General features: G+C 43.0%; 1 protein-coding gene across 4 annotated transcripts in view; it reads left to right on the plus strand.

The window, feature by feature from the left end:
* AKT1 (AKT serine/threonine kinase 1) overlaps positions 1–25,112 on the plus strand; it is a 79,219-nt gene that overhangs the window by 49,100 nt on the left and 5,007 nt on the right. For all 4 annotated transcript variants that reach the window (XM_071426307.1, XM_071426308.1, XM_071426305.1 and 1 more), the window contains 7 exons: positions 6,449–6,580; positions 6,747–6,812; positions 8,660–8,728; positions 9,443–9,568; positions 10,836–10,964; positions 15,632–15,846; positions 23,124–23,211. In XM_071426307.1, the coding sequence (XP_071282408.1) occupies positions 6,449–6,580; positions 6,747–6,812; positions 8,660–8,728; positions 9,443–9,568; positions 10,836–10,964; positions 15,632–15,846; positions 23,124–23,211 (825 nt within the window). The remainder of the gene's footprint in view (positions 1–6,448; positions 6,581–6,746; positions 6,813–8,659; positions 8,729–9,442; positions 9,569–10,835; positions 10,965–15,631; positions 15,847–23,123; positions 23,212–25,112) is intronic.

A 25,112-nucleotide genomic window follows, 5' to 3' on the forward strand; every position in this document is an offset into this window, starting at 1 on the left:
ATGACTCTTTTTTAGGTCTTCTCAAATATAGACAAGAAGTAGCCATCAGGCTGTGTCTGTACCCCTGACAATTACATGACTGGCTGTAGATGCAGCTTCTGGAGGAAACAATTGTCTCAGCTGAGCAGAGCCTGCCTGGGTCTGCCAGAGTTCTGAGTTCAAGCGTCCTTACTGGATGGCTTTCAAGGCCAGCTCAGGTCTGGCTTTGGTTTGCTCATTTTCCTGTGGTACAGAGCCTGAAACCAAAGCTCCTGCTGGACCTTGTGACTCTCTAAACTCCTTGCAGGCTGGTGCAGAAGTATTCTGATGGATTTGCAGGATTTAGGGTAGGTCCATGGATTTAATTGCTCTGGATGAAGGGTTTAGGCTAACTCCAGCCAGCCACTGCAGTGTCTGTCTATAGTGCTCCTACAACTTGGGGTTTTGCATTAGGCACTACCTAGTCTGAATGCAGAGGGCCAGCTAAGAAATGGCCTTCCATGACATGAGTATGTGCCAGAAGAGATCTTTGCCCTTTTGAGCCCTTTTAGGTGTCTGTCTTCAACTTCCCTTTATTTCTTTCTACCCCATTGTGTACTCTTCATATTTCTGTTTTCAAAAGTGTTCCCACCTGTTCCTGCAAGAGGGAATTGATAGAACCTTTGCCCATGCAAATCCATTGTCTTTGGATTTTAGGTGGCCAGTTCCTTGTGTCTTTATCTCACCATTGTCATCCTCACCCACTTTCATAAATTTGTTTCAGTCTTGGAAAACCAATGAAGTTTTTCTATAAAAAGATATCCACCAGTGTCTTCACTAAGCTTCTATGTTACCCTTGTGTCATGTCAGTAGTCAGAGTGATGTGGTTGGCTACTTTAATGCTACTTGTGTCAGAGCTTGCTAGCAGGCTTCTGGGTCTTTGGCTGAACAGATCCTGCTCTTGCTGAGGAGTCCTTCATAGAAATGCAGAACCACCTCATTCATCAGATGGATACAGCCTTCTGAAACAGTGACTGTCTCTTCCTGGACATGTTAGCGAGGATAACCAAAATTATTATTGGGGTCCTGACATCAACTGTATTGAGCAATTTGGCAGAAATCTCCTCACCCATCTCTAGGGAAAAATATGGAAGTTTGCTGTTGGGGACATCTTAATTTTCTTCCCAAACTGAGGCTGCAGCAGCCTTTGGTTGTGTGAGTCCTATTGTTGCCATGCTGGCAATGGTCACTGATCCAATGGTACAGTCTCTGCTCAGCCTCTGATTCCTCCAATGTTTTTCCTCATGGTGAAACTAATCAGAGTAAATGGCTGAACTGGGAGGCAGTGTCAGAGACTGGAAAGATGTCTTAAGACATTTTGGGGTGCGTGTGTGTGGGGAAAGGGACAGGTGAGGCCTTGCTCTGGTGAGACAGTGAAGTGCCCCACCACCCCCCAGAGCCTGTATCCCAGCCTGGCAGAGCTGCCAGTCACTGACACACCAGAGGCAGCGCTCCATTCTCCCCTAACCCTGCTCCTGAGAGGCCAAATGACCACAAGTCCCACCTGGGGAAAAGACCCATGAAGGCCAAGGGATATTTAGGGTCCAACACAAGGCCATCACCTTGTCTAGGCCCTACCTGTTCTTGGAGTTTCTGTCTGAACACAGCTGGAACCCAGGAGCTGGTAGCTGTATGTGTGCTTTTCTAGATCTTTTCTATCTTTTTCTCCTCATTCCCTCTTGTTGGAATATTTTGAGTAATTTACCATCGAATCGATTTAAAGTTAGCTAAGGTGAATGGTCCAGGTTAATGCTGTGAGAAGTGTTTTATCTTCACTGGATATTGTAGTAAACCTTTGCCAAAGTTGCCTGAATTTCTAAAGTTTGCCAGTAAGTGTTGTGTGTTGTTTTGACCTCATGAGGATATCTGGTTGGTATTTCTTCCATGTGTCCAGCTCAGAATAAGGAGAAGGTAGTTTTCAGTTAAAACCTGTGTTTTCTGGCAAAAAGGTCATGGAATCCCAGGTATAGAAGCTTGATCAGACACAGACGTGTGGTCTGAGAAAATCTGGCAGAAAACTCAGGTATATATTGGAGCTTTATCAAAAGAAGGGAAAAAACTGCCTGGTAGGGGTTCCACTTCGGAGTCCTAAATGGCTGCCCAGAAAGATAAAGAAGCACGTGTTGGAAGGGCCGGGGAAAGAGCTGATGAAGTTGCAAATTGCCTCGGAGGCTGAAACAATAGCTCGCCTCAGGGTGGAGTGAGAATTAACAGCCCAAAAGCAACTAGCCCGAAACCTGAGAAACCTGTTAAACAACTTTGTGCGGGAACCAGAGAGCTTTAGAGTTGCAAATTAACACCATTGAGAAAGCTGTGGAGGATGAACCAGGGAATCGGGCCTAGGGGAGGAGTTGAACCTCCCTGACGTGATTTCAACCCTCTCAGCTCTTCGGAGGAGTTTGATGCGACAAAGCCAAACCCCTTCCCAAACCAAAACCCCGCCCATCGGTAAAAAAAGAGGAGGTGGGACTCCCTGAGCATGATGTCACTGATGTCACCTCCCTCCACACCTTGGAGGAGGGGTCTGACTCAGCAAAGCCCCACTGCCCCTCACCCCAAGCCCTCTATCCAAAGGCAGAGGTGATGGTGATGATATCACACTCTGTAGCAGAATTGGTTAATTTGCAAGGAAAATTAGCATTCATCCTAAAGAAAATAAAACTGAGAATGTTTTGAAATTTTCGCTGATGGGGAGTGTAACAAAGCTTTCTGAGAAGGGAGCAGCATATTGTGTGAAAAGTTTAAACCTGTTTATACTAGAGTTTATACTTGTTGGAGGGTGAAAAACTCATGCCTCTCTTCACTCCAACATGTGGTAAAATTACTGAAAGAATATGAGAGGCAGTGGGCTTCCAACTAGTGCATGGGAAACAGCCAGTGCCCTGTTGGCCTTCTCCAGTGTTATTGTTATTTATTGCAAAATTTAAGGATCAAGCCTGAGACAAAAAACTCCCTGGGCCAGCTCCAAAAAGTGGGAGAGGGTGTTAAATTCAAATACCCTCAAAGTTTCGCTGTATTAGCATTGAAGCTTTGCAGGCTCCTCCTACCCTGCCTCCTCCTGGCAGCAGGGAGTATTGAGCCTTGCCACTACCAGAGGTGGGACTGCAGAATCTGTAACCTCTGGGGAAAAAATACTTTAGTCACTGTGCAAGTTTGTTGTTTTAGTCTTGGTAAATAACTCTGCATGTTCAAGTATATCCTGACCAGGCAGAAGGCTGGGTGTATGTCTGGAAGTGGAATAAAGAGCTGCTTAAGCAGAAGTGGAAGGGACTCTTAACTATACACACAGCTGTGAGATCTGCAGCTGGAGACATCTAAATTATGTGATTAAAGTCAGCTCTGGACAAAGAGGAGCACAGAAGGACTGTATTGGACAGTATAGTAAACAGCAAATCCATTGGAGAGAAAGTTGCAGTGAAATCTGAAATCTAAAATGAAATACATTAAATAGTTTATCATCTTGTATTTTCAGAACAGTGTTCCCAGTATGCCAGCACAGTTGTTTGCTCCTGGTTGTTTGCTCCTAGCAGGACTTTGTACCTAACAATTGTAGTACCAAGTATGGTTTCAAAGGGGTGAGCAAGAAAGAAAAGAGAGTGGTGTCCTTTTCCCTAAGGACCACTCTAACATCACACACATAGAACAAATATACATTATTGGTTGGCTTTTGGACTGATGTCCAAATTTGCAAAATTGGATGTAACAGAATATGTAGATCCAATGAAAACTGTTCTGTCTAAAGTGAAAAGGCCTCAAAAGAATGGCTGGCTACTCTAATTCAAGTTGGCCTACATGGGTAAGAATGCTCATCAGCGTTGTTAAGGTACTAGATAACTTAAGTTTCAGTAGTGATGGTTGCATTTTTTGTATGTTCTAAGGTTATTTTCACAGACTGTTAATTATTCAATTAAACTTTCTATAGCAGAGAACACAAAAGATTGCCAAGTAGACGCTTCCTCTTTTTGAAGTAGGTCTGAGTGGGACCAAGTTCTCTCCTTCTAGAAGTGTTCCATGAGAGGATGAAGTAGTGATAGGACAGAGGAGTTGCTGTCCTTTGCTTCATCAAGTCTTTACATGTTTTTGTCTTGAAGGGTTTTAAGATATTTATGTTCATATATGTTTGTATAAGTTTGTTGCTGCAACATTTTGAGATGTTAATATTTTCCCTCTGGTTGCCAGAGTGAGTGGAAAGATTCCTCCCTCCAGTTTAGTTTAGGAGCTCACACATAGGATTTCATATGATGATGGAAACAAGTTTATGTACCTCTTCCTGTCTTCTCAGCGAAGAATACAGAATTACTGAATTGGGGGAAATGTGTGTAGTCATGATGAGCAATGTGTGAGGCATGATTGTACAGAAGCATGGAATGTTGAACTGTTGGTGGCCTTGGAATGAAGGAGAAAAGGGGCTGACGATGGAGCTGGGAAGTTCCAGCTGTAGATGAAGAAGGCGTAAGCAATTAAGAGAAAAAAAAATTGGGGTTTGAGGACTGCTGAAGAGTCTGGTAAAGTTGGAAAGTATCTGGGGCCTTGACTAAAATTATGTGCTGAGGAGGTTGGAATGACTGAGTGTTGGTGTGTATTGGACCCCAGCCCTGAGGCAATTCAGATGATTAGTTAGTAGAATTTTACTGAATGTTGTTTCCCATGGTGCCCACTGACCTCTTCCTCTTTCCCTGGGTGCAGGTTCTGGAAATCCCCCTGAAACCTGCTTGGTGGGAGGGATAACAGTGGCAATTTGGGACATATATATTTGTTCAGGTGGTGCTGATACCTGAACCTATAAGATAATGGACTCCAAAAGGCAAAACAGCCTAACTATTGATCCTTACAGAGTTTGACAAGGAGTGCAATGTATTGCACTATCAATAAGTCATAGAGAATCCTAAATTGAACTTACCAAGCTGCTTTGGAACCCAGCTTACAGGTCCAGCAAGTTCCAAAAATGATTGCATAAAATTGTATATAACCTCCCAGAAAAGGAGTGCTGTTTCAAGGAACACACAGGAAATCATGGACCAAACTGCTGGACTCTTCAGGCACTGCAACTGAAAGAATGGTTCATGAACTCTTCCCCCAGATCCTGATTTGCATCTCACCTCACCTGCAGTGAGGAGGGAGTGGAGAGCACTGCATAGGAGGATACTAACTAGACTTATGTTATTGGAATAGCAATTGCCCATTATATGAGTTTTAGTGTACTTTCGTCTTTCCTTTCTGCTCAGTCTGCTAGATCAGACCACAAGAGGAAAGGTACCATTACTGTGATCTCTCTCAAGGCATGGGATGGTTGTCAGAGACTCAAGAAATGTTGGGGTGCATGTGTGTGGGGGAAAGGGGACAGTCAGGCCTTGCCCTGGTGAGACAGTGAAGTGCCCCAACCCCCCCAGAGCCTGTATCCCAGCCTGGCAGAGCTGCCAGTCACTGACACACCAGAGGCAGTGCTCCATTCTCCCCTAACCCTGCTCCTGAGAGGCCAAATGACCACAAGTCCCACCTGGGGAAAGGACCTATGAAGGCCAGGGGATATTTAGGGTCCAACACAAGGCCATCACCTTGTCTAGGCCCTACCTGTTCTTGGAGTTTCTGTCTGAACACAGCTGGAACCCAGGAGCTGGTAGCTGTATGTGTGCTTTTCTAGATCTTTCCTGTCTTTTTCTCCTCATTCCCTCTTGTTGGAAAGTTTTAAGTAATTTACTGTTGAATCGATTTATAGTTTGCTAAGGTGAATGGTCCAGGTTAATGTTGTGAGAAGTATTTTATGTTGATTGGATATTGTAGTGAACCTTTAGCCAAAGTTGCCTGAATTTCTAAAGTTTCCAGTAAGTGTTGTGTGTTGTTTTGACCTCTTGAGAATATCTGGTTGGTATTTCCCATACGTGTACGACTCAGAGTGCATGAACTACTGGAAAGCCCTTTCAAAAGTCCCATTGAGCAGATAGATAGAGACCTTACAGGGAGTCATTTTGTCTCTGGTTTTTGGTACTGTTCAATGAAGCACAAGAAAACTGATCTCCTAGAGAGGTGGGGAACATCAGAAAAAAGGTGTGGGTTTAATCCCTGGAATCAGAGCAGCATGTGCCTTTTAATGAATGTCTGCACTGGCTAGGGGGTCAGAATGGCTCTGGATTAATATGTTCAGTGTTACTTGTACAGTTCAGTGTTGAGTCATGCAACAGAGCATTCAGTTAATTGAAAGCTTATGGTTTTCTGTAGATAGTTTGATTGATTATCTTTGGGAGTGCACTGGCATTCATTTTTGTGGAAGAATCATTTCTGCTCCTGAATTCTACTAAACAAAAGGATTAAAAAACCCACATGTGCGACATATGTGATGCATTCTCACGTGAATGAGAAATTCTGGTCTGAGAATAATAGACTTCTTGTTAGATCATGTAATTCATTTCTTCTTTATCTGTATCGTTAACAGACCATGAATGAGTTTGAATACCTTAAGCTACTGGGAAAAGGCACTTTTGGAAAGGTCATTTTAGTTAAAGAAAAAGCAACTGGACGATATTACGCTATGAAAATTCTGAAGAAAGAAGTTATTGTAGCAAAGGTGAGTAGATGGGAAACTTTGGGATGTGCTTTACCCTTGATACAGCCTTTGTCAAAGTCATGGGAAGAATTCTCAGAGTAGTTGTAAATACTTGCTCTGTTAGTGTTTGAAATGGACCCCTGATCTGGGGAATCACTTTGCTGATTTCCTTCTGCTTGTGTTTCAGGATGAAGTAGCGCACACGCTGACAGAAAACCGGGTTTTACAGAACTCTCGGCACCCATTCCTAACAGTAAGCATTTCTGCCTCTGCACAGTGTAACTTGATATCACTACCACCAAGGCTTTCCTTATTTTTTGTTTCTTAATGCATCTTAGGTCTGTGTTTACAGAGTGTCTGTGTACTTTTGTAGCCTTCCATTTTAGGGGTGCATAAATGAAAATACTTTTTCAAGTTTTCTGATTCTTGGAGGGCAGGTCCTTAGCACCTCTTGAAGACCGTGTTAGTGTTTCAGGCTGTGGTTTGACATTAGGGCTCACCCATTTAATTGCTATCTCGAGAGGAGTATCTGCTTTCCTTGCCCTTCAAATGTTTGGTCTCCCCTTTGTAGCAGAGGTCAGAGTGACTCTGCTTTTGTGACAGACAAATTCAGGAAGATATACTGGGGAGAAAAACCTTTGATTTTGTCTTTGTTGTTTTTTTAAGCTCCCAGATACAGCTCACCAGTGGAATCAGAGCACTGGTAATGCCAGCCAAAGGATAGTGGTAGGAGCATGTGGAATGGGAAGGAGAAGAGCAGGACTGTGCTTTATCTGCTGCTTTCCTTTTGAATTGTAAAGTCAATCCATACTCTCATTTTAGACCTCCAGTGCCAGCAGTCTCTCTGGGCTGAGTTCAGATATCCAAGTTCCATCTCAAGATTTTGTTTGTAATATTTACTACAAGTTGTCTCTAAATTTTTTACAACAGCTTAAAGCCTCTAAGAGACTGTTTAGGATCCTGGTTGTTTCATTTGGCCAGGTACAAGGGCTTAGCTGGAACTTGGACCTTTTAAGCATGACCTCTGGAAGTAAATATTGCTTGTATTGAGTAAACTCAGTAATGTTGACATGTCTAAAACCTGGTTCTTCATTTTTCCAGAAAAAATATGACTGGTTTAAAAGTACCACCCTTTGTAATGAAGACAACAATATCATATTCAGTATTTTCTTTTTTTGAGCTTTTATAAACTCAAGTATCCAGAACAAGGGCTGTCTTGAGATGTTAGCTACAAGACTGGGTTTAGCTTGGGTGCTAGGGAAAGGTTCTTACCCAGAGAGTAGTTGGACCCTGTAATAGGCTCAGTGGTCAGTGAAGTGGTCACAGCACCAGCTTGACAGAGTCCAAGAAAAATTTGGAGAACACTCTGAGGTCCTTTGTGGGATTTTTGGGGTGGTCCTGTGCAGGGCCAAGAGTTAGGCTTGATGATCCTTTTGGGCCCCTTTCAGCTCAGCATATTCTGTGATGAAAAACCTTAATACTATGGCAAACAAGTTGATCTTCCTCCAGGGATCCATGTGACAGGACTATACACAGGCACCTTGTGACTCTCCATCACAGCCTCCATCTGGTCTGTTTTTGTGAATTGCTCACAAATTGGTATTGCCAGTGTTGGCCAATCCCCGGGCAGGCTGTCAGAAGGGAGCAGTTGCAGGCAGCAGGGCAGAGGCCAAGGGGCTGCTGTGTGAAAATATGTGTGTTTCATATAAGAGGTCTTGTAGCCAGTGTGGTGAAACCTTGTGCTCCAGGGTTTGGTTGTGGCCTCTTTTCTGTCAGTTGAACCTGTGGCCAGAGGAGGAAACTTCTGTCACTGCTGGTACACTTTGAGTCCCTGTTAATGGGGAAGAACTTTGTTTTGCAGCATTTTAGGTGATGATAGCTTCTGCAAGGAATTTGTTTAATGTTTTATTAAATTTATTTAGTGAAATAAGTTGGCAGTTTCCTCAGCTGCAACAGGAAAATAAAAGTATTATATAAGATTTAAGGACAAAAAGTTCACTAAAATAAAAAATTTCATGTCTGCTTCTGAAAATCTATTAAAATGCTTTTCTTACTGTCACTGTGATCTGTCTTTTAAGTTTTGGTTTAAATCTGTTTCAGGCTTTAAAGTATTCCTTTCAGACACACGATCGCTTGTGTTTTGTTATGGAGTATGCTAATGGAGGGGAGGTAAGGGAAATACAATAATGTTTAATACTTTAGGATTTTCCTGTTCTACTGCTAATTTTGCTTGACATTATTTAGCTAAGGCCCATTTTTGCAATTCTAATTAATCCAAGCTGTCCCAATTAAACAGAGCTGTTCACAGGTTTAACTAATATGAAGAAGTAAGACTTAATTTTTTCAACTCCATTTTTAGAACATAGAGGTTTTGGGCATAGGTTCATATTTTACATGACAGCAGTATATTGTAATCTGACATTTAGAAGTTCAAGAAGGCAAGGTTGCTTTCTAGTTGCTGTAGCTGTCAGACAAGTTTTAACACTTAAATTAACATTGTGAGTGTACTTGGAGGGAGAAATAGCAACTGCTGACTGCTATTACAGTCAGGAAGGAAAAGTTGGAATATTAACATTTCTCTTAAATCATACATTAGGCTTTAGTTTTAGTATGTAATTGTAGTTCTGTCAAAAATAGTTTTATAATTTTCTGAACCTGTAAGACTGTAGTACATGAACTGGTTATCAGTGCGTGTCTGGGAATATGAGACATAATTATCTAATAATTTAATTTATGATGCTTTTTAACACATTTGGGAACTCAGCTGGGTGAGGATGGGAAGAGGTTTTCTCTTAGTTAATAGCATCTTCTAAGCAGGATGGCTTGTGAACTGCAAGGCATAATTCAGAAACATTTAAAGTTAAAAAATTACTGTTCTTGTAGCTGTTTTTCCATCTGTCAAGAGAGCGTGTCTTCTCTGAAGACCGCGCTCGGTTTTATGGGGCTGAGATTGTTTCAGCGCTGGATTACCTGCATTCAGAGAAGAATGTGGTTTATCGAGATTTGAAGGTACGTAGAAAAATCATTTTCAGGCTTTTTGGGGTTTGGCTTTTTGTTTGTTGTTAAAAAAAGCAAATGATCCTGAACTATTAAGAAATCCTTTCCTGACTGAACTTTATCCAAACTGTTGTTGCAGCTGTTGGACTGGACTTTACAGGATGTCTAAACCCTTTGATAGTCTAAGAAGCTGCATAAGGCATTTATTGTGACTCTGGCAGCATTTCAGAGAACTTGAAGGGTTACTGGGCTACAGGGGTTTCGTTTTCACTTGCCTGCTTATGTTCTGAGAGAAACTTTGCTGGTGCTTCTGCATGGTGGAACATAATCCTGGCCTTAGCAGAGAGATGGAAGTTCACACTGCATGGATGTTGTGCTTCCTTGCAGTGTGCTCACATCATCTGCATGGTAGCTGCTTGCAGTTAGAAAACTGCCTATGCTTCAAGTTATTCACTTGTTTGGGGAGCACAGAAGGGGAAAAGAAACCCCAACCAAACAAGGTATCTCAGGGCAAACAGACTTGAGAAATTCTTGAAGAAAATGCAACAATAACATTTTCTTTCTTCCTGAGAAGAGTTTTTAGGACAGGATGAATGGATCCTGATAGTTTATTTAGGTGCAGTCTGAAAGGAAGCATGCTCTGTAATGTTCTCAGACTATGTCAGAGTAATTTTGGCATCTTTGTCTCGATATCACTGTGATTCCCCTGTAATGCACTTTATTGATACACTGAGGAAACTCCTAATACCTGGGTGACTTTCTCAAAAATTAGAGGCTCAGGGTGGGATGAATACTATGTGCTGAGTAAATGTATATACTGATTCTCATTTAAAGAGTCTCTTTGGAAGTGGTTCCTTAATGTTGCATATGATTTCTGTTTTATTTATTTTATGCTATTACTTACTGGTATAGATTATTTAATTAAATCAGAGTAAAAGCAGGGATGAAGTTGTGTGAGGGGCAATACTTAATATACTTTCTAAAGAACTGGTGTTCTATTGATGATGATACTGTAGAAGCATAAATACAATGTTCATGTTCTGCATTCTTTCTGTATATATGATTGGTTATCCCAAGAATTCAAATTAGTTACTTTATGTTCCCTAAAGAACCAAGCACAATGTTACAAATGTATATTTACATTTTATGTGCTCTGGCTATGACCCCAGTGAGGATGAGGTTCAAAACTGACCTGCAAAATTCATGTCTTTGATTATCCTGCTCAGGATTAGTGTATGTTACAGGTAATCATGTCTTTTAATTTGGCTTTTCTTCCCAGTTGGAAAATCTTATGCTGGATAAAGATGGACACATAAAAATAACAGACTTTGGACTATGTAAAGAAGGCATCAAGGATGGAGCAACAATGAAGACTTTCTGTGGCACTCCAGAGTATCTTGCACCAGAGGTATGTTTATGTTGGCTGTTGTGTTAAATTGCCTTCTTTCACGCCTTCCATGCTAGCAGTAGGAGTACAGAATAATTCCTGTGCCATGATGTGCTCATGCACTAACTGCTGTTATATAATTACACATCCTGAGACTCCTTTATTCATCATGATCTGGAACACATCTTTAGCATAATGATACATGATAATTTTTTGGCGGGGTAGTTTCTTCCACTTGACAGAGTATATACATTTTACTGGAACAGTGCTTGTTTCTTGTATCAAATACATAATTTTTAAAAAAGCCCTTTTAATCACTTCAAATATTTCATGATAGATTATCTTTTTTGCAGCTTGCTATGTGTTTTCCTATTTGAAAGGTTATCAGTAGGACTTCACTTGAGAAGTAGAAGTATTGTCCAATTCTTTTACTGTTTGAGGACAGTCAAAGGTGACATGCTTTCAGAAACAGGACAGACCAAGCTGTTTCTGCATTATTTAGCATGGCATGCATTAAAAGTGCTGACTGTTTATGACTATAAAAGCACAAGATATTTCTCAGTGTTGATTTGAGCACTCCAGTTTTAGAGGAAATAAATCCAGGCGGGGGATCTCAGTTCCCAAACAGTTTTGGGTAATTTTTTTTGTGCAAAAATTTTTTTTTTCCTTTTCAAGTGCAAAATTCAAATGCATGTTTGCAGGTTTGTTCCTGGAAGCACTCTGAGTTGTGCACAGAGGTGGTGTTAGAGCTGGGGGTGAGTTGGGGTGGATGGGAAGTGGGGTCAGGTTGTAGGGGATGCGTGTACACTCGGTGCTCTGCCCATGCTCCGAGCTTTGTGGATGCAAACTCCTGGACTTGTAGGAAGCCCGAGCCAAGGTGGGGTGCCTTGCACCAGGGCTCCTTCCCTTGCAGTGGGGCTTTGCTTCCCATGGCATTTGCATTTCCATCCTGCTCAGAGCACACGCAGAAGTGAGCCTTGGGCTGCTGGCAGGTTATGGATTGTTGGCACAGCTTTCCTCTGAGTTGGGAGACTTGAGCATTGCAAACCTGCCTTGAATTGAACTGTGCAGAAGTAACAAAAATGGGAAACCAGCGTGGAGGAGGAATTTTTCTGCTGTGAGCTGATGTCTTTGCCGATCAGCGCTTTTGTGCTCCCTGCTTTCATAGTGGTGGCAGCATGCTCTTGGGTTTTGTTTGGTTTTTGTTGGTTTTTTTTTTTTTTTTTAACTCCCAGCTGCTTTCAAGGGCCTCCAGTCCTTTGTAATAATGAAGAACATGGGCACCTGTCGAAGTAGCTTGCAGCAAAGAGGCGGAGCCAGTCTCACGATGACTGCCAGCTTTTCCATGGATCACCAGAAGTCTTCAGTGAATCTAAATTGGGGTCCATGCACCACAATTTGAGATTTACTGATGCAGAGAGTAATTAGCAGCATGACAGAGTGTTTATTATTCATAAACATGCCTTTTATTTAAGCTTCCCTCTTAAAATCAATTGCAGAACTTCAGTTTCTCATCAAGGATTTTATGAGGATGCTAAAAATATTTATTGTTTTGGTTTTTCCTAACTTGGAATGTGGGGATTCCCTGTGCAGGCAGTTGGGCTGTTCTTTCTGTTCTGTTACTTGCTATTACATTTTCTTTTTTAATATTTATGATGAGTTGGCTCATCCAAAAACCCTGAAGGACAAATCCTTTTGATTAACTCAGTTCTCTCCCTTACTTGCAAGTCCCATCTGTGAGTTGGAGTGTTAAATTCTGGGGAGGCTTTTGTCATCTGGTTGATAGCATGCAAAAATCTGGAAATTGTGTGCAAAAGATCTTCTGTGCATTTGAGGTCATACATCCTTCAAAGCAGGGGTGTCAGTGCTCCTGTCTGCATTTGTAACTCGAGTCCAGCACGGCAGTGTGTCTGTACAGTTGTTGCACCGTTGTTTTTAGGTTCATACTGGAATCTCATGCATGGATGACAGTGACTGAACCATGTCAACTTTGATGTGTCAGATGCATCAATGGCTGTGATGTGTACAGCTGTTCTGCCTTCTTTTTTGAATTCCATCTCACAACAGTCTAGAGCTGCTCGTTAAGAAATTATGATCCCTTAATTTAGGTGAAATGACCTTGTTATTTACTGCTCCCCAGCTATCCGGTGTCTTGCAATAAATCATGGATGAGTGCAATATTTTTTTTTGTTACGGTGCAGTTTTGATACTCACACCATTGCTCTCTTCTACACAATCACTAATCTGAAGATATGCTCATTGTGCTAAAGAACTTTGAAGAAATAAGCATTTTATAGTCTGTTTAAAATTAATGGAGGTGAAGGAAATCGTTGTAGTTAGTAATCTAGTTTATAATACAGAGCATTAATACACTTTTTAAAGTAACATGTGAAGTGTTTACTGCATTTTAGAAGCACCTGTAACATTAACTACATGCGCAGCAAAGACCTCTGTGGTTTTCTTTTTCTTTCAGTCTCTCCTATTGCATCTCTTGCAGCAGTTTAAAAAACAAAAATACAAATCGGAGACCGTGTGAGTGTTTTATTTTAGGCAAGCCGAGCGTAGGGGAGTGTGAACAGGAAGCGCTGGTGGAGCGGGGTGACTCAGAGCGGGAACTGCATTGTCACACAAACTCCGTGAGCCGAGGGGAGCCGAGGGCTGCCGTGCCTCGGGAAGTTCGGGGCCGGCTCCTGGAATCCCAGAGCTGCATTGTCACACAGTCTCCGTGAGCCGAGGGCTGCCGAGCCTCGGGAAGTTCGGGGCCGGCTCCCGGAATCCCAGAACTGCATTGTCACACAAACTCTTGTGAGCCGAGGGCTGCCGTGCCTCGGGAAGGACGGGGCCGGCTCCCGGAATCCCAGAACTGCATTGTCACACAAACTCTTGTGAGCCGAGGGCTGCCATGCCTCGGGAAGTTCGGGGCCGGCTCCCGGAATCCCAGAACTGCATTGTCACACAAACTCCGTGAGCCGAGGGCTGCCGTGCCTCGGGAAGGACGGGGCCGGCTCCCGGAATCCCAGAACTGCATTGTCACACAAACTCTTGTGAGCCGAGGGCTGCCGAGCCTCGGGAAGGACGGGGCCGGCTCCCGGAATCCCAGAATTGCATTGTCACACAGTCTCTGTGAGCCGAGGGCTGCCGAGCCTCGGGAAGGACGGGGCCGGCTCCCGGAATCCCAGCCGGCGGCAGCTGTGCCGGCCGTGTCCATGGAGGGGGCAGCTGCAGAGCCAGCTGTCGTTTGGTGTGAATCATACGGCCGGGGATGCTGGAAATAGACCGACGTGGGGTAATCCAATACCTGGCAGCCTTTTGATTTTTACTGCAGGCCCTCTCCCTCGTTCAGATAATTAAGGGGAATAATTAGTGAATAAAGAGAGGCAGAGTGCAAACAGTTGTTATGTGAAGTGCCTCGATGGTTCTTTTTTATGTGTAAAACCTTTATATCAGGATTTATAAGACGTAAAGATCTTGCTTTTGTTAAGCTTGCACTGACTTGGGCTCTTTTACCTTTTTAATTTTGAATGTTAAGTATTCTGAATTGCAGGAATGTAAAGCTCACACAGACACTGTCCAGTGAGAAAACAGGATGGTTTTGCAGTTGTGGTTCATGCTCTTGGCACGAGTAAGTAGCTGAGTGCAGGCCCCTGCAAAGAGCAAAGATGATAACTAAAACCTGAGGACAGGGTTTGGAACATGAGATGTTGGTGTCAGCTACGGACAACTGCATAGGAGACACAAAGTCTGGAGAAGCCCTGGTAGCATCCACTGCACAGGCCACAAAACACTCCCCACTCCCTTCAGCAACTCTCTGCACTGTGGCAGGGCTTCTCTGGAGCAAGCAGGAGAGGGGGGAAGAGCTGCTGGGGTCCTGAGTCCCTGCACCAGCCACTGCTTTGCTAGGTAGAAGTACCCAGGGGAAGGAAGAATGAACTGTGCTGGGCTCCTTTTGCTGTGAGACCTGGCAGAAATCCACCCCACTGACTGTTCCGTGTTTGCAGCCCTCTAAGCAGAGGCAGGAGTGCCTTTGGAGCAGGGCAAAGGGTTGGGGGGGGAAACATTTCCAGACAATTTGGCTGCCATTTTACAGCCTGAGAGCAGGTCAAATGTTAAAACTGTTGTTCTGGCTCTTAGTGTTTAATATAGATTAGTCATTGAGTATTTGTGGGTGGTCTTTTAGGATGTGCAGAGCCACAGCTTTGGGGTGCAGGTTGATAAGAAGATGATGGATATGTTCAGCTTTTTGCTTGTGAGAGAGCAGGTTGATGGCCTTTTCTCCATGTACTGGCTCCTTGGTGGGTTGGAGTTTTTCTAAAAACTTGGATCCTGTTTGGAACAGTTTGTGATGAATAAGTGAGAGTTTAACAGCTAGCTCTGTAATGTGAGAACAGTTCTTGGCCTTTGGACTTTCAAAGGTTGTGCTTATCATGACTGTAATGTTAGGGAAGATGGGAGAAGGAAGACAAGGAAGCTGTTGTAACACTCCTGCTGCCTCCTTTTCCCCCTCTGCTCAGTCAGGGTGGTGAGCATGGATACCAGTTCTTTTCACATGGTTCTTCTGCAGATACTCTGCTGGTAGATATGGCTGTGTGATCAAAGATAGACTTGCTGGGGTAAATTTTGCTTCTTGAGTTCTGTGTTCATGCCTGGTGTGGGAGTACCTTCTAAAGCCTTTTCCTTGCAATCTGCAGGTTCTGGAGGATAATGACTACGGCCGTGCAGTGGACTGGTGGGGATTAGGAGTTGTGATGTATGAAATGATGTGTGGACGGCTCCCTTTCTACAATCAGGACCATGAAAAGCTCTTTGAACTCATCCTTATGGAGGAGATCAGATTTCCACGCACATTGTCACCTGAAGCAAAATCCCTCTTGTCAGGTTTGCTGAAGAAAGATCCCAAGCAAAGGTGAGGCTGTTGCTTAATAGTTGCACTTTTTTAAAGTATTTGAGACAAAATTGTAATTTAATTTTTAATCCATTCAAATTGATTGTCCAACAAGATGCAGAAGATGGATCTGCTCATTTATTTTTAACTTTTTGAATGAGCCAACAGCATAAATAGTGACACGAAGCAGCTTTGGTGCTGAACTTCAGAGTATGGTGGCTGCCATTCAAGTAAAACTATAGCCTGGGAAAAAGCAAGTTAACCCTACCTTTGGCTGTAATGAATCCAGTGGCTGCTGTGATGCTCTACCCCAAATGCTTTTGCCTTCTGTTGCAGTTGAGACTGCTGTCCCTTTCCTGAATTTTGTCCAGATATGTGCCAGTGTTTTAGCGTCCGGCTTTGGACAGTAGGTGGTGGTGTTTGTACCGTGTTTGTAGTGGAGTTTATACCATGCTCAATTGACTTTTCCTATTTCCTCCTTTTTTTTTTGTTTCTCTTATATTGCTGTATTTTTTAAAAAATGACCCTTGATTTAAAAACAGAAAAAAAAAAAACCCACAAAAGAAGCCCCTAATGGCTAACAAACAGAAAATGGAACAAGATCCAAAGAGGATGTTGACCTTCACAGAGATAAACATCAGTTTAAAAACCTGCCATCTTGTCAACCCAGACATTTTTAAAACAAATAATATTGTGACTCTGGCCCTGATCTCCTGTCCTGAACCTTCCACTGTTAATAGGCCCCAAATAGGAAACCTTTCATGTGAGGTGCAAGCAGGGAATTCCGGTTTACTTTCTGGTGTTTGTTTAGTCTGCCTGTTTGTGTGTGCACATAGCAGGAAAATGGGATTTGCCACTACCTGGATACTTGTAGCAAAGATTTCTGTCATCACTGTAGGCTATTTCCTTCACTATTTTTTGATGGAAAATCCTGTTGGGAGGTCTCATAATGCAAATGCACAGTTTTTAATGTTGGAGGATTCATCTTGGTGGTGCTGTGGGGAACGTGGCCAGCCCTGTACAAGGTGGCAACAGCTGCAGCCCCTCCTGAACCCAGTGTCTATGAGAGGACCTCCAGGAGAAGGCTGTGTAATTGATGAGCAGCCCCCAGGCTCTGCTCTGCAAGCCTGGCTGCAGCCCCTGCCAACAGCATTCTTGTCCAGTAAAGCACTAGGTTAAATGCAATTGTGACCCTTTCATAGCTTATTCAGGTGGGGCCTTTCAATCACTGGGAACACAAGCAGCATCTGCTGCAGTTTGTTCTTAAAGGAGCATCTCTGCTGAACCAAAATGCAATTTGTTTACAAACAAAGAATACCCACTCATTTCTAATTACAAGATTTTCCCAATGCCAATAATTACTCCACAATATGCTCACTTTATACAAATAGCCACTTCTTCACATGGATCTTCTGCAGGCTTGGAAGCAGTGCTGCTCTGATCTGGTGGACAGATGATTTTCATGCTGCTGATAGAAATAACTGTTGACTAGACAAGCCTGCACACATGCCTTATTATAATTATGCCTAATTACACTGGTGCTTCCCAAGCTTTTTTGGATCATGGACTGTTCTTAAATACTGGTTTCTCCCCAGTCACTGTTCCCATAACTTTTAACTGAAGCTGTGGTTCAGCAAATCCCTTGCACTTTGTGACATTTCAGGCAGCATTTCAGGAGAACTGATCTGGAAGCACTGGAGGTGGAAGTCCTGCATCCTGCCCTTGTAGTGTTATGTTCTTTTTTCTGGGTAGTCTGGGTGCTGGGGAGGGCGCCTGGCATACTTGGTAGTGGACTCACATTGTGCTCATGGAGCCATATGGACAAAAAACAGCCAGAGAGCTACTGAAATACATTCACTGAAAAGTTATGTAATGTGTGATAGTCTGTGCTTTGGGGAGCCACTGTGTAATTCAGCAGAAATGCCCTCTGGTGTCAGTGGTGGACAGAAGTTGGTGTCATTGTAATATTTGTGGCAGAAAGCGGCAGAATTGGCAGCGTAACTTTGGATGAACTTCAGACTGAGATGGAGGAGGCAGCCAAAACCATGAGAAAAAGGAAACTGGGAGATGTTGTCACTTCCCCTGAAATGATAAAAAAAAACCTGACCAACCCAACAATAAAGGTTGATATAATGAAGCTTAGTGCCAAGGATACTTTAGGTTAAAGATCAGGGAGCTAGGTAATTGTGATCTCTATCAGTCACTTAAATCTTAAAAATGACCTGTTGGACCTGAGCTGGATATACTGAAGCAGTGTTAGCACACTGTGTTCAGTAATACCAGTTCAGTCTCAAACTCCCAGGCATATGGAGAAAATGTGAAGAAAAATAAATTGCATTCTGCTTTTAATCATGGCTGTTTTCTAAATTTGGTCATATGAAATCCATTTTGTAAGAGAAAAGGAATTTTGAAGTTTCTTTTGGGATTGATAGAAGTTTATTAATCTTGTAATGTGAGCCCTAATTTTCCTAAGAAGGAAAAAATCTATTCTGTAAATATTTCCTGTTAATGTGACCTGAAATTCCCCTTTGCTGCTTTGTGACATGGATCAAATGAAAAGGTAATCAGAGCATATTTTCATACATGAAACAACAAATTTTTTACCTTTTATTGTTCTTCCTGTGGCTGTGGAGACTGCATCCTGTGAAAGTGGGCATGGATCAGAGCACCCTGTGTAAGCGGGCTAAGTTTAGATGGGTGGGTAGGTTTACAATCAGTGTCTTGCAAGCTCTGAATCTTGGCAGGTTTTTAACTTGAGAGAACTTGAGGATGGTTTAATCTGAAGTGCCTTAGTTCCTTGTCATGGGCCAGGGTTGTTCAGCCTCTCTCAGATGGGGTTTGTCACAGGCTGCTTCACCTGCCTCTGGTGCTGTTGGACCTTGCCATTCAGCAAGAATGAGAGGAAGATGATGCAGCATTTCAAAAACACCTGTTCAAAACATCTGATGCCTTCAAAGAGTTGCAGTTGTGGCTTTGGAGAGCTGAAGCTGCTCCCTGGGACCTGGTGGTCAGTTCTTGCAGTCACCTGAAACTCTGTTACTTCATTCTCCCTTGCCATGAAGGTTCTTCCATATCTACATGAAAGTTTGGTCACAGATGTTCAGGAATGTCAGAGTCAGTCAAGCCCTTACTTTTATAACTCCTTGGTTTTTTCCCTAGTGAAAGGAGGAGATTTGTAGTTAAGCTGTGTGTCTGTGTCCTCTCTGCTGCTCTGCCACAGGAAGCTTAGGTGGCTCTTGAGCACCCTTGCTGTCAGGCACAGGGAGGTCTGCAGCCCTCACAGTCACTGCTGGTGTTGGAAGAGCTAAAGGTGACACTTGTGGGGATTTCAGGGGCCTGGAGGTGGTCCCAGCTAGCTGTGGCCAGCAGAAGGAGGTAACCTTGAAGAGCTGGTCCTCTTGGACAGCACCCTTGGATGCCTTGTGGACATGCAGAGTTTTGGAGCCACACATGACAGGTGACTTGTGTGTGCCCTGAGTAGGAAAGTGTTTCTGTCTCCAGACAGCTTCAGGGTCCTATGTATCAGCTGAAGTGCAAAATGCTCATGTCTCCATGTTTCACCAGGTGCTTTGAGTCAGGCTGAGATTTAGCTGTTGTGTATGATAATTTTAGTCTAAATCAGTTCTGTCCACAGTGATTTAGACAAACTCAAACAGTTCTCCCACAGAGATCTAAATTGAAGCTGAGAAAAACATAAAAGGCAAGTTTACAGCATTTTTTTCTCCCAGCTTTCCAGAAATCACTATTTTAGAGACTTCCCAAGCTTCACCAACCTCAAACATGGCTCCTCTTGATTACTGATGTGAAGTGGGAGCTTTTCAGTGCTTTTTGGATCTACCATGTTTGTGTCACATACAGGTGATTAATGAAGAAGTGGGGAAGTAAAGCTCAGCAAAGAGCTGGGAGTTAGCTGCATTTGGCTTTCCAAAAGTTTTAATCTCTGAGCAGGAAAGCACCCAAAGACTCTGTGTACTGGACTTTGGGAAGAATGTGGCCTTTTCCTTCCAAATATGGAGTCTTCCAGTCATGCTGTTCTCAAAGCCAAAGACAGCTTCTCTGTGCTGATAGTGCCAGTCACAGGAAGCTGCTGTGGATAGAGCTCCCAAATCCTTCCTGTGGCTACTAGAAGCCTCTGAAGGTAAGGGCCATAGTAAAATAAGCTAGTGGTGTCCATCTTGACTGTATCAGAGAAGGAGAAATAAGAGTCTGTGTGCTTGGAGATGGTGAACACCAACAGCCTTTGCTGGGCTGCCGTTCTTGAGCCTGGAGGAGATGTTTGTGCCATGGTAGAATCAGGTTTGGGGGCAGGGCTGACTCAGAGAAATCATGTGAAGACAGGGCTGGAAAACCAGAAGTGTGCAGGTTTCTTTTTAAAGAGCTGGGAATGGACCTGGGAGCTGAGCACTGTTTACTTCTACAAGTAAGTGGGCAAGTAGAGATACATTATTTTTCATGTGATCCACTAATTGCAATCTTCCTATGTGTTATATATACCTATATGTTAAAAATACAGTACAGCAAATTTTAAAATTTATTTTTATATGATATATCTGTGGAATTATGGCTGATTGCCCTCAGTGCAATGGAGCACAGGCATTTGTCATTAAATGGTTAAAGGGACTTAAAAGCAATATGCAGTTTCATAAAGATATTAAATGTGAAAATAATTTCATTTTAATATTGATGTTGCACTTTATTAATAATTTTCACTTTTGGATTTAACTAAAATAAGAAGGTCTCTCAAGTGTAGATAGAAATTGAATGAATAACCAGAATTGTTTGGCAGTTAGGTTTTGAGGGATGTTTTTTTCTTGTTTTTCTTTAAATTACTTTTTGGCCTCTATACTTTCTGTTCTATTTCTTTATATACTGTAAATTTCTGTAGCTTTTGCTTTTCAAGTCCTATATATACTATTTTTGGTTCTGTCTGAGGACTTAAATGTGCAGAATTTAACTTTATGATCCAGGAATCTCTTCAGAACCCTTATTTCTGCTGCATTTTACTTTATTTATTGCATGTCCGTATGAAAGACAAACCTGCTGCTCTTTACATCCTCACTGGTGCTTAACCATAATTTTTGTGCTAGTTGCCAATTTAATTCTGTTGTCCTTGAGACGGACCTTTCGTAATAATTCTGAAAAACAAGACTGTATTTTGGAATAAATCCATATCCAAAATATGAGATATCTGTTGTTTCACCATTCACTTTGACTGGATTTGTGTCATTTTTAAAAGGTAAGTAAAACATCTGGAGTCTTTCTTGGCATTTCCCTGAGTATGTGTTTGCCCTTCATGGAACACAGGCTTGCATTAGATAACGTATTCTGCAAAGCACTTGTACATGGCTGCAGCCAGCCAGCCTTCCTGCCTGCTTCTGCAGAACACTTTCAGGTGCTTCTTAGCTCAGAATCACTGCTGAGCTCCTGTGCAGTCTGTTGACATCTGTGGATAAAGAGGATTGACTCCACCCTCTTCATCAGCCATCATCATTGTGCTGTGGAAGCAACAAGGAGTCTGGCAGAGACTTGGCAAAGCCACTCCACCTGGAGGGAACCAGCCGAGAAATGATTACTCACAGAGTTTGTTTCTGTTCCCAGGCTGCCCTGGAGTTTGTCTCTGTTCCAGGCTGCTCTGCAGCTGTAGAAAGCGCTGCCAGGCAGATAGGAGAGCTCTCATCCAGCTTGGTTTGGCCCCTGGGGCTCTGGGGTGGACTTGGGTTGGTCTTAGGGCTCACCTGGGGAGGAGAGAGTCACCCAGGTACTGGGAGGCTGGGGAGCTGTTGCACTGCACATTTCCAGAAGGATGGTAGGGAGCAGACCCCTTAGGTCACTGTGGCACTGTAATGGAAGAGGGCAAGGAGGCAAGCACAGCCCCTGGACTGTCAGGCACCTGTGCTGCTGGGTGTCCCTGGTACAGCTGTGGCCTCTGCCAGTTTGCCTTAACTGAGATGGTGCTCGGGCATGGCCGAGGGCTTGAATGCTTCAGGATCCATTCCCAGTGAGCACTGAGAACAAAGTGTCACAGTATTTGACTTTGCCATGCTGAGCTGTCATCCAGTGCTGTCCCAACAGCATTGTGCTTTCATGCTGCATTCCAGAGCATGCAGTCTCAAGCTGTAAAAATGCCACTTCAATGGGTTTTAGCACAGCCTTCATATTTTCTCTGATATTTTGAACCAAACCCCTCCCCTCTATCCCCAGATAATCATGACCTGGGGCATGGGGTTACCACAGGTGGCCCAGAGGACATTCAGGGCCAGATGTTGTGCACAATGGATGAGGCCTGGCCAGGTGTTGGCTCCAGGCCCAGAGAACAGGCCTTGTCCCTGATGTCTGTAACAGTATAACTCTAGCCTGGGTCTTGTAGAGTCATTGCTTCAAGCTCTTGAAATGGGGTCAGTATCTCAGCTTGCCAGTGGCACCAGGCATGGGAGAACAGGCAGATCCTGGAGATCAGCCTGGGTGAACGTGGGTAACACCTGAGCATTGTTTTAACCTTGTTACCTGAGTCTCCTGCTGATCACCCAGTATCTGTTTTGTTCTCTCATTGCCTCCTTTGCTTGCAGATGTGGTTCAGTCTTTTAGAGAACATTTTAACCTCCACAGCAAAATTTAAGCATCAGTTAGCTCAACACTGCAGCAAAACTGATTGCATCTATAAGCTGTGTGGACAGTTTTATTTTGGAATAAAAGTGCTTTATCTTGATATACCTCGAGTCAATAAAACACTCTTTGTGCTTTCCTGAAGCCAAGGAAGAGGAAAGATTTGCATATGCTGTGATATTATCACTGCAGTTGTCAACTGTTTTCTTTAATGGAAATTTAAATCAGGTTGCATAAATCAGTTTGCCTTAAAAAGCCTTGTCTCTCTTTCACTTCAAATTCAGTTTTACTGCTGGCATCACTGTGCTCTAGAAGACTGCAAGGGGTAGTTGCATGTTAATGTAGAAGGAAGGATCTGTGGCTCAGACTTTCTATTTTACAGGATCTGCTGTGGTCCCCAGGACAGCATCATTCCTGAAGGGGAGGTTTTTTGAACTGTGGTTATTGTTTTTTCTTTGTCTAAGAGAGACATTTTTTCTAATTCTGTTTGTTAGCCTGTTTTTAAATCTTTTAGTGGAACTGTGTTGAAGCCTAAAATAGGCCTTGCACAAAAAACCAAGCACACAGCAAATGCTAGAACTGCTCCCAAATGCATTATATAAACTCCAAATTTCTTCAGTACACTGCAATAAAAATTGTATTAGAAAAAATAACTGTACTCAAACATTTAATTACTTTTATTTTGCCTCCTACAGGTTAGGTGGTGGTCCTGATGATGCCAAGGAGATTATGCAGCACAAATTCTTTGCTGGCATTGTTTGGCAAGATGTATACGAGAAAAAGGTATTTATACAACTGTTCTCCCAAGGTGAATTGTAGCTGTGGATGTATCAAATGTTTCAAATTTTGTTGCTCTCTCAAGATACACAGAAACCCTCCACAGAAAAGGTTTGCAGTTGTTTTTAGCAACAAAAACAACTTAAAATACTGTGATCAGATTACTTCTGAATTTTTATTTTGTAATGATAGGAGTATCTTTTAATGAGATACATGGTTTTATGGCTCAGTAAATAGGATGTAATCAAAATAGCTTCCAAATTTAGAGTATACAGGCATTTAAAATGGCTTTTCCTATGAACTCTTGCTGCCATTGCTTGCTGTTGACTGAAGCATCCCTTGCAAGCCCAGAGTTGCTGTTGGTTCCTGAGCATCTGAAGCCAAACTTCCTTGAGGGAGTAGTAGAAGATGGGCTCTTCTTTCCCATTGATCTTTTCCTGCCTTTTCAGTCTAATGTTGTCAGCATTCAAGACAAGTCCTAAGACTGGACTTACATCAATCCAAGCCTAATACTACTTTTTGTGTGTGACAAAGGACTGATATGACGTGTCTGCACTTGGTGGTATTTCTCATGGGTTTTCTTTGAGACCCACTGGGTTTGTTGGCTTTTCAGTGGGAGCTGAAGTCAAAGAGCCCAGCCCTTCCTGTAAGAATGTGTTTCATCAGTTGTCTGTGCCTCACTGCCCCTTCTTCTCAGATAACTCTTTCACACCTCCAAGATGCCCTGCTTTGTGCTCTGAGGGTGGTGTGCTATTGTCCTCTCACATTCAATTCTCAGCAGCCACATTCTCATAACACTCATGAAATGCAGCCAAACGTGAGTCTGCTGATTCAAGGCTCCCATCTATTGGTGCCACATAATGTCACTCTATCCCAGCCTTGCCTGATTTCCCTCCTTCCCCCAGCAGTCCCTTGTGCTATCAGATCTCATTTGATCTCTAAATACAGTTTGGTTTTCCCTCCAGTTGGTGGGAGCAGGTAAGAAACTTGACAGAAACTGAGTTCCCATATTGTAGTGGGAGCATTGTCCAGTGCCTGTGTACTGCTACAGAGAGGGCTCTGTTTCCTTCTCTTCTTTCACTTCCTCACAGATCTGTGTGGCTAAAAGAACTGAAAAATCATAAACCAAGTTTTTGTGCCTTGAAAGTGGGGATAAGACATTAAGACCTCAGTCCTTTCAGAGCATCCCTTGAGGGAGAGATGCATGCAGTCAGGAGGGCAGAAGAGAGTTCCATGGAGTTTATTGAGTATAACATGAAAAGTAGATCTGTGTTCCTATTTTAAACAGGAAATTGTCCCCATTTCCACCCAGCTGACAAAGTGAGTGCTTGAGGGTTTGCTGGTTTTATGCAGTTTAAGGTAAAAAGCTGACAGTGGGGCTCAAATATTTTGAGTAAAGTTATTTGTCATTTGGTAGTAGTCCCAGTTCCCAGAACAGAAGAGAAATCACACAAGCTGGAGGCAATGTTTTATTTATCCATAGGACTGAGAAAGCCTTCATAAATTGTTCCATAGTGGTAAGGATTCAGATTATTCTGAAAACTATGAGGAAATTCCAAATACTTGCATCTTTTAGAGAAAGCTGTGTGCTAATTGATACTATTCCTGACCTTGGCCTATCTGAGAAGTCCAGATCCTGGCTTTGCTTGTGTCCCATTAGTGTTTGCACCTGAGGTAGGCACACTGTGCAAATGGAGAGCCTGTGAGTAGTTGCTGCCTACATTCTGGTGGTCCAGAGAGGGCCTTGCAGCATTTACCTCAAGTGCAGTCCTGTGGATTAAAGCTGCATTTTGTCAGCTGCTGAGAGTTGTTTGTGTGCTAAGCCTGGTTCCCCACCATCTCCAGTAATGCTGGGTATGTGTATGAATATGGGCTTGGGTAATCCAGAACATTTGCTTTGTAATTAA

This window comes from Agelaius tricolor, unplaced genomic scaffold, assembly GCF_023055355.1.
Source record: "Agelaius tricolor isolate 1412-34295 unplaced genomic scaffold, bAgeTri1.0.p SCAF_5, whole genome shotgun sequence".
Lineage (NCBI taxonomy): Eukaryota > Metazoa > Chordata > Aves > Passeriformes > Icteridae > Agelaius > Agelaius tricolor.